The 13,678-nt window shown below is 45.1% G+C and overlaps 1 protein-coding gene across 1 annotated transcript; it reads left to right on the plus strand.

Moving 5' to 3' along the window:
* Window positions 1-10,712: 10,712 nt before the first annotated feature.
* On the plus strand, window positions 10,713-13,147 carry LOC147737153 (uncharacterized). Its single transcript, XM_086967387.1, has 2 exons — window positions 10,713-12,203; window positions 12,373-13,147. Exons 1-2 carry the CDS (start codon window positions 10,713-10,715, stop codon window positions 12,466-12,468), a joined length of 1,587 nt encoding a protein of 528 aa, XP_086823513.1. The 3' UTR covers window positions 12,469-13,147.
* Window positions 13,148-13,678: the final 531 nt, after the last annotated feature.

A 13,678-nucleotide genomic window follows, 5' to 3' on the forward strand; every position in this document is an offset into this window, starting at 1 on the left:
ACTGCGCATGAGGAATTCTGGTGGAAACTTGCCAGAGTATGCGCTTTAGCCAGGTTAGCGACCGTTAGCCGTCAGGGGGGGGGGGGGTGTCTTTGGCTGGGCCCCGTTGTTTAAGAATGCGCCAGGGCGAGTAGACTGCGTGACCCCCTAGCCAATCCTGGCGCTTATGCTGCGCCAGGATTGGCTGGGCCACCGCGCCGAAATACAGGCAATCATTAATTGGATGCCGGCGCGTGGGTGGGTGGACTGATTGGCCCTGGATTTGGGGGACGTGCGCCGGTGCTCGCCGTGACGTTTACGTTTCCACTAATTGCGCGGCTGACCGTTTTTCTTCACTGGACTCGAGTCGTCTCTGATGTAATTGGACTTGGACATCGATCTATGTGAGTGAGAGAAAATCGTGTAAAATGTGACTTAATGCTGACGCGCACGGAAGGAGCAAGTGCGAGGAGGGGGGAGGAGTTACTTCAGGTGTGCCGCGCGCAACGAAGGGGAATTAGCTGAAACATTGCACCTGCTGGCCCCTTGGCCTGGAGAGGGATTTACCAATCGATAAAAGGAATCTGTCAAGGGAAATGGGGGCAGAGGGAGCGGCGGGGCCCTTAGTTAGGATTAATGTGCCTACTTTGCCCGAAGCGTACAAGAGATTAACTGCGTTCCGTTCATGAATCAGCTAGATGAATGCACGCATTAAATAATGTATTCTTGCAGGTATGTATTGCTGGTGGAAATATCAATCACACTTGCACTGGCGGCATTCATTGCGGCTCTGTGCTACCTGATTCTTGGTAATTTGACAGGTGCGCCGCCTAATCTCTCGCGCTCTGTGACGGTAAAGTCTGCATGTGCTAATTAACTTGTGACCTTCAAGCATGCAACACCTGTGCCGCAAGGTACGTCATCTGGCAAATGTCAGACGTGCGAGGAAGTCACAGGCTCTAAGTGTCTGTTTTTTTCTTAAAAGTCACAGGCCCGGGAGATCACATTTTCTCTATACCTCTGATGGGTCAGAGAGCTCTCACACTGCACGGTTCAAATGTACTGGGGCAGTCAGGGAAAGACTGGGACGGAAAATTGGTACTGGTAGCACCAAAATGAATGTGGTCCCCAATCCCCATTAGTGATATAAGTAGCTAACAAAGGTGCCCATGTTTGCAAATTAGGGCCGTTTTGAGCTTCTGAATACGCACTGTATAAGTATTTTGCAAGTTATGGAAGACCGCAAGGATTTGAACTGGCTGAGGTATGTTTTTATTTAAATTAGGGAAATTAACAGTAACCGGCCGACCAGACCATACAGCGGGCCCACAGACTGCCACAAAACTGGCGCACAGTATGCCAGCCCTTGGGGCACTGCCTGTCTGCCCTATAGGTCAATCCGACCCGGCAGTCAAGCTGTAAACTTCAGGTTTTGTTTGATCTTCTTTCCCAAGTGTTTTAAACCACGACTCGCTGACTCACAGTTGGGACTTTATGTTAATGTTACGTTGCCAGCAGCCTTGGCCACCCGGCCATCCTGCGGGCGGGCGGCGGGGGGAGACCAGCTACTTTACCTGCTTAGTCTTGCTGATTACGTGGCAGCCGGCGGAATCCCAGGTTTTCATGGATTTAATTTAAATACATTTTTACACATGCAGCTATAAAGACAGTACACTGTAAATGTGTATCCTTTTTGATCATTATGTAGTCAGGATGGTTCTGTTGGAGGCACTCTAGATCATCCTTGTGTATTCAATAGTAAGAGCTTCTTAGTTACTTACAAGAAATGACTCCATCATGTTCAAAATAAAACATAAACACGTGGGTTTTGACCACTCTGTTGATGTGTAGTCAATATATATTGCAATCAGACAACAATGGTTGCCAATACTAATTGGTACAGTGCTCTAGGGGTGATGTGTGAAGAAAGTGCTTGTACAGTGCATCAAAATACTGACTGTGGTCCGTGCTTGTAATGCAGACAGGGGAGGTTTTCCACTGGGGGTTTCCTTCCCAATCGACATTTGGCGTGGGGCATGATTTAGGGGTGAGGCTTATATTCAAGGAGGTCCTCCATAGGGACCTTCCAACTTAATCTGTGTAAATGTGGAGCACCTAGTGGCTATCTGTGCTTGGTGGTTTGCAGGGGGTTCAGGTCTTAAGGCCCTCTGCCTACAAAATTTGAGCAGACATTCACCTGATGAAAGTTAGATTCTGACGGACCTCTTGTGTTGACCGATGGACTCTTCTGATGACAGTGCGTGGCTAGATCAAGTGACTGTACTGATGCAATGGGATCGAGTCTAGGTTTATTGATGGGTGTTTTGACATGTTTACCACTTAACAGTTTTTTCTGTAAGAAAGGTGAGTAGGGGCAGAAATTGGCTTATAACAACTTTACTGCAACTCCTTTTGGAGTATGTTAGTCATCTGTTATTGTTTGGCACTTTTATAGTTGTCCATGAGCAGCATTTTATAGTCCGGAATTACTTTTCTGGGTGCTTCACTGTATGAAGGAGGGTATATGGCATGGAGGTAGAGCTCTATCCACTTTAGGTCCAAAGTTGTGGAACAAACTGCCACTGACCTTACGACAATGTAAAGAACATTTAACATTCCGTAAGCAACTAAAAACCATTCTATTCAAAAATCAAATCTAAACACCTCAGTATATCAGTATGTTCGTAGAGTTACCGGTCAAAAGCGCAGAGATACTCCTGGCGGAGTGATTCTAGCGCTATACAAAACCACAAATAAAAATAAATAAATATGCAGATTGCCTGGAGAAACCATGCCTTTCTCTGTGGTCTGGGAGGGATGTGTGCAGCACAAGAGAAGCAGATAATAAGATGTTGTGTGCAAGTGATGCAGGAATGCTGCATCAGGGAGTAGACGTCTAGCACAGGAGAGGCAGATCATGTGTGCATACAGCAGGCTATGCAGTATCGGCAGTGAAAGGGAAGGATGTGTGCAACACAACAGAGGCAAATAAGATGCTGTGCGCACGTGGTCCAGGAACGCTGCAACAGGGAGTAGACGTCTAGTTTTCATCCTCACAGATATAATTGCAGCACTTGCAACACACTTAATAAGCTGGCTTTCAAATACATATGCAACAGAAGCAATAACATTTCAGGCCATGGTGTGAATGCTTTTCCGGTCAACAGGAACCCACTTAGAGGGAGACAGAGTCCCGCCTGCACATCTGGTTAAGATGGATCACACAGATGCAATACATTATTACTTTTCTGAAGTGATTTCCCAGGATTGAAAGATGTAGTTTGTGACTACAGTTACTGAAGTAGTAGACTAGGTGCATGTGGCCCTGACACAGTGCACTGGATATCTCCTGGGAAGCAGTAGCCTGCTAGAGCGTATGGGTCACCCGATCCGTTTTGCATAATGTTTTATAACACATTATTTAAGCTTATTTTTTTAGGGCTAAGTCTGCGGCAATATAAATTAGTTGTGAAGGAGATTGTGATGTTGTATATTAGGTTATATTTATGAACAAGCAAACAATGGGATCAAGTGGATTCTCTTTAGAGGGAAGGTTGCGCACCTGCTCCTTAGTGTATATGTGATATGAGTGAGAATGGTATTGGTAATGACTGTATGGTTTGCCAAACCCTGCTTGCCCAATAGCAGGCATTGCTATAGCAGGCCTGGTGGGGAACGGAAAGACGATCATGTCTCCCTTACAAATAGGCTGTTGGGCTGTATGTGGGTGTGCCTAGTTTCGTCACATTGTTGATGGTCTTCTGATTTGTCAAAAAGATGGGCTGAAAAACTCAAGAATCCACCTTTCTGAGAGGGGGTGATTCAGATTGGGCTGTTAATTGTTTTTTTTTTTAAAATAGAAGTGTCTCCTTGCGTTAAGGTGCATTTCCATTTTCAGACCAGCATGCCAAAACACAGCCAGTAACTTTGAGCGGTGGGGCAACTACTTGTCTGCATATCTTCAAGTGTGTGTGTGTGTGTGTGTGTGTGTGTGTGTGTGTGTGTGTGTGTGTGTGTGTGTGTGTGTGTGTGTGTGTGTGTGTGTAGGCGTTTAGAGCTCCCAGGGGTTATTACTGTTAACCACATTATTAACAGGAAACAACTACACATTTGATGAATATCCCAATCTTTGACTATTTGCATATATCTTGTGCAAATACACCACACTTATGCATATTATGCCGGCATTACATCCTGCAAACACACACGTCAAACCCACTGTGCATGAATTGTAGGCAGCTAGGGATTGGTTGACCATCGCTATGTATCATATGGCTAAACAACCAATTTCTTTGTGTTGAGTGTTTCCATATCATGAGAGTATATGTGCTCGTATGCTAAGAGCTGTGGACTAAAAACACAGGACTGGCTAAAATTCACTCAGATGGCCAGGGGTCAATGGCCAGCTGTGCATGCTCTCACTTACGTCACTACTCATCATGGAACATCTAGTTGGGGATCTTGCACTCACCTTTGTTGCTGGAGTCAGCTTTCTGGCTGCCAAACATCCTCAGGGAGAATTTATTTTGACCCCCACTTGGAGCAAATGACGTAAATAGGTCGGTGAGTGACTGCTTTTGTCAGAGAGATCAGCACCTGAGCATAATAGGACAGAATGTATGAAGCTCTGTGGTAATACTGAATAAGCAGCTACCTATGTTATGCCATCTATTAATGTAATAACTGCACTTTCACAATTGCTTTATTGACCTTCCTGCTTTATCAAATTTGCTTGAAAATGCACGATTTTTCTTCTTTTTTTCAAAACTTTCTTGTGGGGGGGCAATCCCCCCCAAACCCCCCTTTTGGGGTTCGGGCTCGCTCGCTACGCTCGCTCGCTACGGTGCTGTATGCTAATTAGTTTGCGCCCCACCACTTTAAAATCTCACCCACCGCTACTGGGTGCTCCTAATGCCATCGGCCACCAGGAGTCGTCCCAGGCTGAGGGGGTGGAACCGAGGTTGAGGACCTGCGTCTTGTCCGAGTTCAGTTTCAGACCGCTGTTCCTCATCCAGTTGGCTACAGCCTTTATTCCTTCGTGGAGGTTGGTTTTGGCAGTGCGGGGGTCCTTGGTGAGTGAGAGGATCAGCTGGGTGTCATCAGCGTAGACGATGCTTAGGTCGTGCCGTAGGGCGACATGGGCGAGTGGTGCCATGTATACGTTGAACAACGTTGGGCTGAGGGATCACCCTTGGGGTACGCCGCAGATGATCTTGGTGGATTTGGAACGGAAGGGAGGGAGGCGGACTCTCTGGGTTCTCCCGGAGAGGAAGGAGGTGGTCCAGTCCAAGGCCTTCTCTTGGATTCCGATGTCGTGGAGGCGTGCTTTTAGTGTGCAATGGCAGGCTGTGTCGAAGAAATTCCAGACTCTCAGAGCACGAGGTCTGTGGCTTGACCAGTGGAACTGCAATAAAGAAGATAACGTAGACCAGTTCTACCTCTCCCGACCTTTGAACTGTTCATTGAGGAAAGAAGCCCTTGTCTGGAAGGAAAATCTGCACAAGGCACAGCGGACAGAAGCCACAGCCTGAAAGGAAGGTATGCACAAGGCGCATCTGACAGAAGCTGCAGCCTGAAAGGAAGATCTGCACAAGGCGCATCTGACAAAAGCCGCAGCCTGAAAGGAAGATCTGCACATGGCGCAGCTGACAGAGGTCCTGACTGGAAGGAAGATCTGCATAAGGCACAGCTGACAGAAGTCCAGCCTAGAAAGGAAGATCTGCACAAGGCGCAGCTGACAGAAGCCCTATCTGGAAGGAAGATCTTCACAGGGCGCAGCTGACAGAAGTCCTGCCTGGAAGGACGATCTGCACAAGGCGCAGCTGACAGAATTCCTACCTGGAAGGACAATCTGCACAAGGAACAGCTGACAGAAGTACAGCCTAGAAAGGAAGATCTGCACAAGGCGCAGCTGACAGAAGTCCTGCCTGAAAGGAAGATCCGCACAGGGCGCAGCTGACAGAAGCACCTATATCGAAGGAAGATCTGCACACGGCCCAGCTGACAAAAGTCCTGCCTGAAAGGAAGATCTGCAGAACGCGCGGCTGACAAAATTCCTGCCTGGAAGGAAGATCTGCACATGGCAGAGCTGACAGAAGTCCTGCCTGGAAGGAAGATCTGCACAAGGCACAGCTGACAGAATTCCTTCCTGGAAGGACAATCTGCACAAGGAGCAGCTGACAGAAGTCCAGCCTAGAAAGGAAGATCTGCCCAATGCGCAGCTGACAAAAGTCCTGCCTGGAATGAAGATCTGCACAAGGCGCAGCTGACAGAAGTCCTGCCTGGAAGTACGATCTGCACAAGGCGCAGCTGACAGAATTCCTTCCTTGAAGGACAATCTGCACAAGGAGTGGAGAAGTGTGGCTCACTGGTTAGAGCAGGCAGACCTTGAAGCAGAGGTCAGACCCGGGACCAGGGTTCAATTCCCGACGCAGCAGGGTCTTGAGCTCAAATGTCCACGGACTCGATAATTCTCGCTTCGGTGCCTGACCTAATCATGGGTTCACACTCTGCAACTCTGGGCATTAAGCTTGCTTAATCTCCACAACGGCCCCCCGCGGCGGGATGCCTGGCTTTCACCTTGGGGATGCCCTGTAGGGGCTATCTCACAGGGAAAAGCCAGGACGGGTTCCCAAGGCAAGCTCTTAGAGACCCCTGGGTGATAAGTGCTATATAAATCCAATATACAATACAATACAATACAATACAATACAATACAATACAAGGAGCAGCTGACAGAAGTCCAGCCTAGAAAGGAAGATCTGCACAAGGCGCAGCTGACCAAAGTCCTGCCTGGAATGAAGATCTGCACATGGCGCAGCTGACAGAAGTCCTGCCTGGAAGGACGATCTGCACAAGGAGCAGCTGACAGACGTCCAGCCTAGAAAGGAAGAGCTGCACAAAGCGCGGCTTACAGAAGTCCTGCCTGGAAGGAAGATCTGCACAAGGCGCGGATGACAGAAGTCCTGCCTGGCGGTGACCTCAAAGCAGTGAGAGACCAACAAACCACAAGATCCTTCAAGCCCAGCTAGCCACACTGGACACAATGACCACCAAAGGCCTGATTTAGATTTCAGCAAATGGTTTATTCCATCACAAATGTGACAGGTATCCTGCCCGCCCCATTATTAAAAATGCATTACATCCTGTGGCAATTATAATAAGACAGACAGGATATCTGTCACGTTTTGATTATGCCTTGGTGTAGTTCGCAGTGTTTTACTCCGCGGAACTCCACACATGCCAGGAAAACTCTGCCGTACTCCACGGACTTCCGCAAGTGGCAGAGTTTGTTAAGTTGCTCTTGGCTTTAATGCCAGGAGTTTGTCCCGCACTGTAAAATCAGCGCGAACAGCACTACATGTTGCTCCAGAAAGCGCTGCTGCTTTCTGCCGCTCGAATTGACATTCTAATCAGGTGGCAGCTTCATCAACGAGAATGGCAGATTTCTTCACATGAGTGGTCGTGACCTGCCTTGACCTCCTGCAATGAGAAATCTCACCAGGAGGAGGTCTAGCGTGTTATATTTTCTCACAAGTACTCACCACCTTACCGTTGGTGAACCGCTTGAGAAAAAAAACCTCAGTTCTGCATTACTTTGTGGAGTTCTTTGGAACTCCACACACTGGGCAAAAATTTGCGAGCTACGCCGACAGAGATGAATTCTTCACCAACCCCTAGTTTTGTGGCAATAATCTGTTAGACAAACTCAAACTAGGCCATATGTGTGCAATAAGTATTGTAGAAGAAGTGAGAACCATGGCCTTGTGACTATCAGGCCGTTATCTGACTTCTGATGAACCCCACAGAGTGAGTGTGCAACCAGAGGGCAGAAGGGGGGCCGAAGGACAGGAAATTAGATAAACTTGAAGATGAGAAATATGGAAAGGTAGAAATGTCGCATCACCTGTGGATAATTTACACCTCCTCCTGTTCTACCAAATGCCCATCCGGTCACAAAGTGGCATCCTGGGCCCCAAACAGACAAATACATGCCAGATGCCATGTAATGGTGGAAAAGGGGGAAAAAGAGTAATATGCACACATCTGCTCTGGGATATGTCAGGTAAATTATTGGTTGTGATGGATTCTCTATAAGTACTAAAGGACTGATATCGTTGAATATTAAATTATATGAATCAACATTTGTTTTCCTTATCTGCGCTTATAATGTAAAGGATGGGCCTTACAGTGAACCCCTTGTTCTGTTTGACACAAAAGCCCCGGAAGGAGCTGCAACTTACAGAACGTTATCTACTTTAGGAAGATCTAAAGACTTGCTTTTTAAAGTTGTCTTTCAGGGCCAGAACCGAGCGCTGTAAGTTCCACTAGTTTCAGGGAGATGGCCAGATGTTATGACGATAGGAAACCCCGCTCAACTCACAATAATGTTCCAATCTTCCAAGTTAGAAGAAACCAGAAATGCTTGAACCAAGGGAGCTGTTGAAAGTGTCAAAGGTTGCTTAAGAACAGCGAGGTAAAGACAGGAGTTGGCATTTGAGATGATCTTAAGTGAATAGGAAAGGAACGAGAAGTGTGTGAATGGAGTAACTTTTGTTGTATACCTCGTGAAAAAGTTACTGGAAATTTTGCAGCCCACCCTGATCCATCTCTTTTTCTAAACTCTATTGTTGTTTAAATGAAATCCTGACCATATGCGTCCATCTTAAGCTATACCTCGAGCACTTGGGTGCTCCAGGGGCACCCGTACTTTGCTAAGTTAGCCTGTAAACACTGGTAAATCACCTCTGTTTCAGACATTAATAAGATATCACCTGATCAACAGAACTTTTAGTTAAATATCTTTGTATGATGAACAATTCCTTGCTAAGTTTTAAAGGCGGTAAAGAAGGGGAAGATTTACTAATATTTTGCGCCGTATTTTCGTCACAAAAGTGGCACAAAACAGCGCAAAATCTTTTTTTCCTAATTCACTTGCCAGCCCTACTCTTGTTTAGCGGTACAAAATGGGGTGGTGATGGAGGGAGAATCTGAATCAATCAAACACTCACACCCAGTCAAAAGATTTGGGTTTAATCCATCACCGTTCTTTAGCCCACTCTGCCACCCCAGTTCAGACATGGCTATATGCAAATCAGTCTGACCATGCGCCTCATGGGAACAGTCCAGCCCGAACTGCCAAGCCATGTCTTCCCTGGACCGGAAACAAGCTTCTGTGGACCGCTTTCTTGCATTCCAGACGTCTTCAGCCCGGCTTGCTTGAATCCAGTGGCAAAGTGAGCAAGGGACTCACGTCTGAGCATACCCTGCCACGCTTATGGCGGCCAAAAGCGGTACAAAAGGGGGTGGTGATGGAGGGAGCATCTGAATCAATCAAACACTCACACCCAGTCAAAAGATCTGGGTTTAATCCATCCATTGTTTAGCGCTGGAAATAACGTAAAAGTAATGTGAAGCAGTACATATCACTGCTTCGCAATACTTCACACCTTGGGGGCCTGTCAAGGTGGGTGCATGGACGTTCCCGTGCAACCACCCAAGGTTTCTCACGCTAAAACCAATTTACCAAATACAGTAGCTTGGGTGTAGCGTGAAAAAATTGCACCCTTTTAAACTAGGCGCAAGGAAGGAGAAATGCTTTGATTTATCCTTCCTTTTCCGACTTTGCATGCATGAAGCTCTCTGCAACACGCATACAAAGTGGTAAAAGCTTTCCCTCGTGTCTAGGCATAGTATTTTGTACAGGAAGGGTGTCATCCTGTACAAAAATCTATGCTAGACTCACACACTCACACCCTAGTGCTCTGGTGCTAAGGAGTGTTTATGGCGCAGGGCCGCTGTAATCAGTGCTGGCGCAAGGGAAAGGGAAGGATAGAGACATATCTTTGAAAATATGGTGCTTTCCTGCTCCCTCCCTGTCGAGCATCGCAGCCTCGCGGGGGGCTGCACTGCATTGCGTGGAGATTTGGTAAATCTCCCCCGAAATGTCTTTTACAAGCAGTTAACATTGTGAATTATAATTCCAATATGTTTCAATTTAGTAATTTTCAATATCTTTACATCCAACAGAAAACAAGCCTTGACTGTATGAAATGACCATCAATATTGAAGCGAATGCTGTAAATCTTCAATAATAGCAGAAATAATGAGCTACAGTATTCAGCGCAGTCGGCGACAGAGGAGCCTGCACACAAACTGACAGATCCTGGCTGAAGCATCAAGGGCAGTTCATTGATTATAAGAGTCTGAGCTGTGCACCTCCACGCCACAAGATAAAGAAATTACCTTAGGAAAATTAAGGCAACAACAATAACAAACCACCTCCTGTATAAACAAGTGTCCAATACCAACTTTGATCATGGGATCTGTATGGTGTGATTACCGCAGTGCTCTGTTTTCTAATATGATGACAAGCCATCATTCCCTGCTCTAGGTGAATTGTAAACTCTTTCTGGACAAACAATAGTAACCAGAGAAGAGCACAACAGAGCGGAGCCAGACAACTGACAGGTAAAGGAAAGACGAGTTCTTCTATCTACAATACAATAGACTGTCCTAAATTGCACCGGTCAGAAGGAAGATACATCTTTACCCTCAAGCGTGTATAGCCATAATCCAATCTAAAGGCACAATCACCTACTAAAATACCTTCTACGTATTAGGAGTGTGGCAAATATTTGGTGGCTATTGCATTTATTGTTAAAACAGAAATCAAATGTGCAAAATACTGCACATATAAAGTGTGTGAGAAAAACATGAGTGCTTTATCAGCCATGTTGGCCCATCAGGAAATACAGTCATGGGATGTAGACAAATATATACCCGACCCACAGACACTAACCAAGAAAGAAGAATCCTACACATGCAGCAAGAGCTTTGGTTTGTCATCACCACTCAAGCTTAATCAGCAAACGTACACAGGACAAAAACCATTCAAGTGCAGTGAATGTGTCAAGAGCTTTAGTAGGTTATCAGAACTACAAAGACACCAGCGAACACACACAGGAGAAAAGCCATTCAAGTGTAGTGAATGTGTCAAGAGCTTTAGTAGGCTATCAGAACTAAAAAGACACCAGCGAACACACACAGGGGAAAAGCCATACCATTGCATTGAATGTGGGAAGAGCTTTAGTCAGTTATCAAGCCTTCAAAGTCATCAGAGAACACACACAGGGGAAAAACCATTCAAGTGCAGTGAGTGTGTAAAGAGCTTTAGTCACTCATTAAATCTCCAAACACATCAGCGAATACACACAGGGGAAAAACCATTCAAGTGCAGTGAATGTGCAAAGAACTTTAGTCAGTTGTCACACCTTAAAAGACATAATCAGACACACCAAGAGGAAAAACCATTCAAGTGCAGTGAATGTGCAAAGTGCTTTCGTCAGTTATCAGAACTAAAAAGTCATCAGCGAACACACATGGGGGAAAAACCATTCAAGTGCAGTGAATGTGCAAAGTGCTTTATTGAGTTATCAAGCCTTCAAAGACATCAGCAAACCCACGCAAGGGAAAAGCCATTGAAGTGCAGTGAATGTGCAAAAAGCTTTAGTCACTTATCAGACTTACAAAGACATCAACGAACACACACAGGGGAAAAACCATTCAAGTGCAGTGAATGTGTGAAGAGCTTTAGTCGATTATCACACCTTCAAAGTCATCAACGAACACACACGGGGGAAAAACCATTCAAGTGCAGTGAATGTGCAAAGTGCTTTAGTCAGTTATCAGACCTAAATAGTCATCAGCGAACACACACTGGGGAAAAACCTTATCATTGTAGTGAATGTGACAGTAGTTTTCGCAGCTCTTCAGCATTAAGGAATCATCAGCGAACTCACACCGGAGAAAAAGCATTCAAGTGCAATGAATGTGGGAAGAGCTTTAGTCGGTTATCAAACCTCCAAGCACATCAGCGAACACACACAGGGGAAAAACCCTATCATTGCAGTGAATGTGACAGTAGTTTTCGCTTCTCTTCAGTATTAAGAAATCATCAGCGAACACACACAGGAGAAAAACCATTCAAGTGCAGTGAATGTGCAAAGTGCTTCAGAAAGTCATCACACCTACAAAATCATCAGCGAACACACACAGGAGAAAAGCCATTTAAATGCTGTGAATGTGGGAAGAGCTTTAGTAAATTAGAAAATCTAGAAACCCATAATCGAACACACACAGGGGAAAAACCATACCATTGCAATGAATGTGAACGCATTTTTAGTCGTTCCTCAACATTAAGGATTCATCAGCGAACACACACAGCAGAATAGTCATTCAAGTGCAGTGAATGTGCAAAGTGCTTTAGTCACTTATCAAACCTCTAAACATATCAGCGAATGCACACAGGTGAAAAACCCTATAATTGTAGTGAATGTGACAGTAGTTTTCACTTCTCTTCAGCATTAAGGTATTATCAACAAACTCACACAGGAGAAAAACCATTCAAGTGCAATAAATGTGGGAAGAGTTTTAGTCGATTATCAGAGCTACAAAGCCATCAGCGAACACACACGGGGGAAAACATAGAAGGGCACGGAAAGTGTGAAGGGCTTTTATCAATGTTCGATCCCACACAACCCTCTGTGAATACAGTGCTTCATTTAACTCAATGGAAATAATCCTAGAGATGCAGAGAATCCGAAAAGATTTTAAGAACATCAAAAATAATATTGACCCATCAGCGGACATAGACAAGAGCTGAACGGTGCAGTTATTATGAGAGGAATGAATTACGGAAAAGATTAAATTCAAGTTATGTGGAACATTGAAATACCAGATTATAGAAGACTGGACTAGCAGTAAAGAAGAAAAGCAGATAACAGTATTTGCAGAATTATAAAAGTGTTTGTGTTCAATGATTGTTCACTTCTGTACACATAGCAAAGCAACATGATGTATCAGGATACACAATGGGAGACGAGCACAATGTGGACTAAAAGAAAAGAAACATTGTTGAATTTTATTTGGTGAAGAAGAGATACAAAGAAAAACATTCAATTGCATCTGATCACACTACCTGAAAAAGCAACACAGAACAATACTGGGACTAACAACTGTACTTTCAGCTAACTTGTCAGATTAAAACTTGTAAACCCAACGCACCCAGAGTGGACATGTTGTCAGAGCTCTGGAGATGGAAGCTTCTTTGGTAAAATGTATGTATTACTATTAACAAATGCCACTGCAGTATATGTAATGAACTAAAGCGAAGCAACGGTGTTCAAGACATAACCTATTTTTTAGATTTAAAAGAGCATATACCTTGTTAAGTAAGTTTTGCTGCACCTTTTACACACTGTTATCGGTTGATGGATCAGCTTGTGCCTCAGGCCTTATAACACCGTGTGACACGTGGCTCCTCTCAAGCTTGGCTCTCTCTATTCACTTGCCATACTTTTTACCAGAATTAAGCCACTGTAAGCAGCAGACTCTGAATAATGTGGTGAAATAGTGAAATCTCACATCAAAAGCATATATGTGCCAGGACAATCAATTGCACTCCCAGCAACTCGTCTTCCACACTGATTGTCCCTTGGTCTCAAATGTTCTGAAGGATTTGTTGTATGAATGCCAGAAGTGAAAGTGACATTCATGAAGCTAAAGCAAAAGAGAGAAATGGAAGGGGGGGGAACAGCAAGTTATCTTTATTCACCTAAAAATAGAAGAAGCAGCCGAATAAATGTCAAAGTGTGACATCACCAGAAAAAACGGGCTGAATACCTGTGAATTTGTATAT

This window comes from Lissotriton vulgaris, chromosome 1_1 (assembly GCF_964263255.1).
Source record: "Lissotriton vulgaris chromosome 1_1, aLisVul1.2, whole genome shotgun sequence".
NCBI classification, from domain to species: domain Eukaryota; kingdom Metazoa; phylum Chordata; class Amphibia; order Caudata; family Salamandridae; genus Lissotriton; species Lissotriton vulgaris.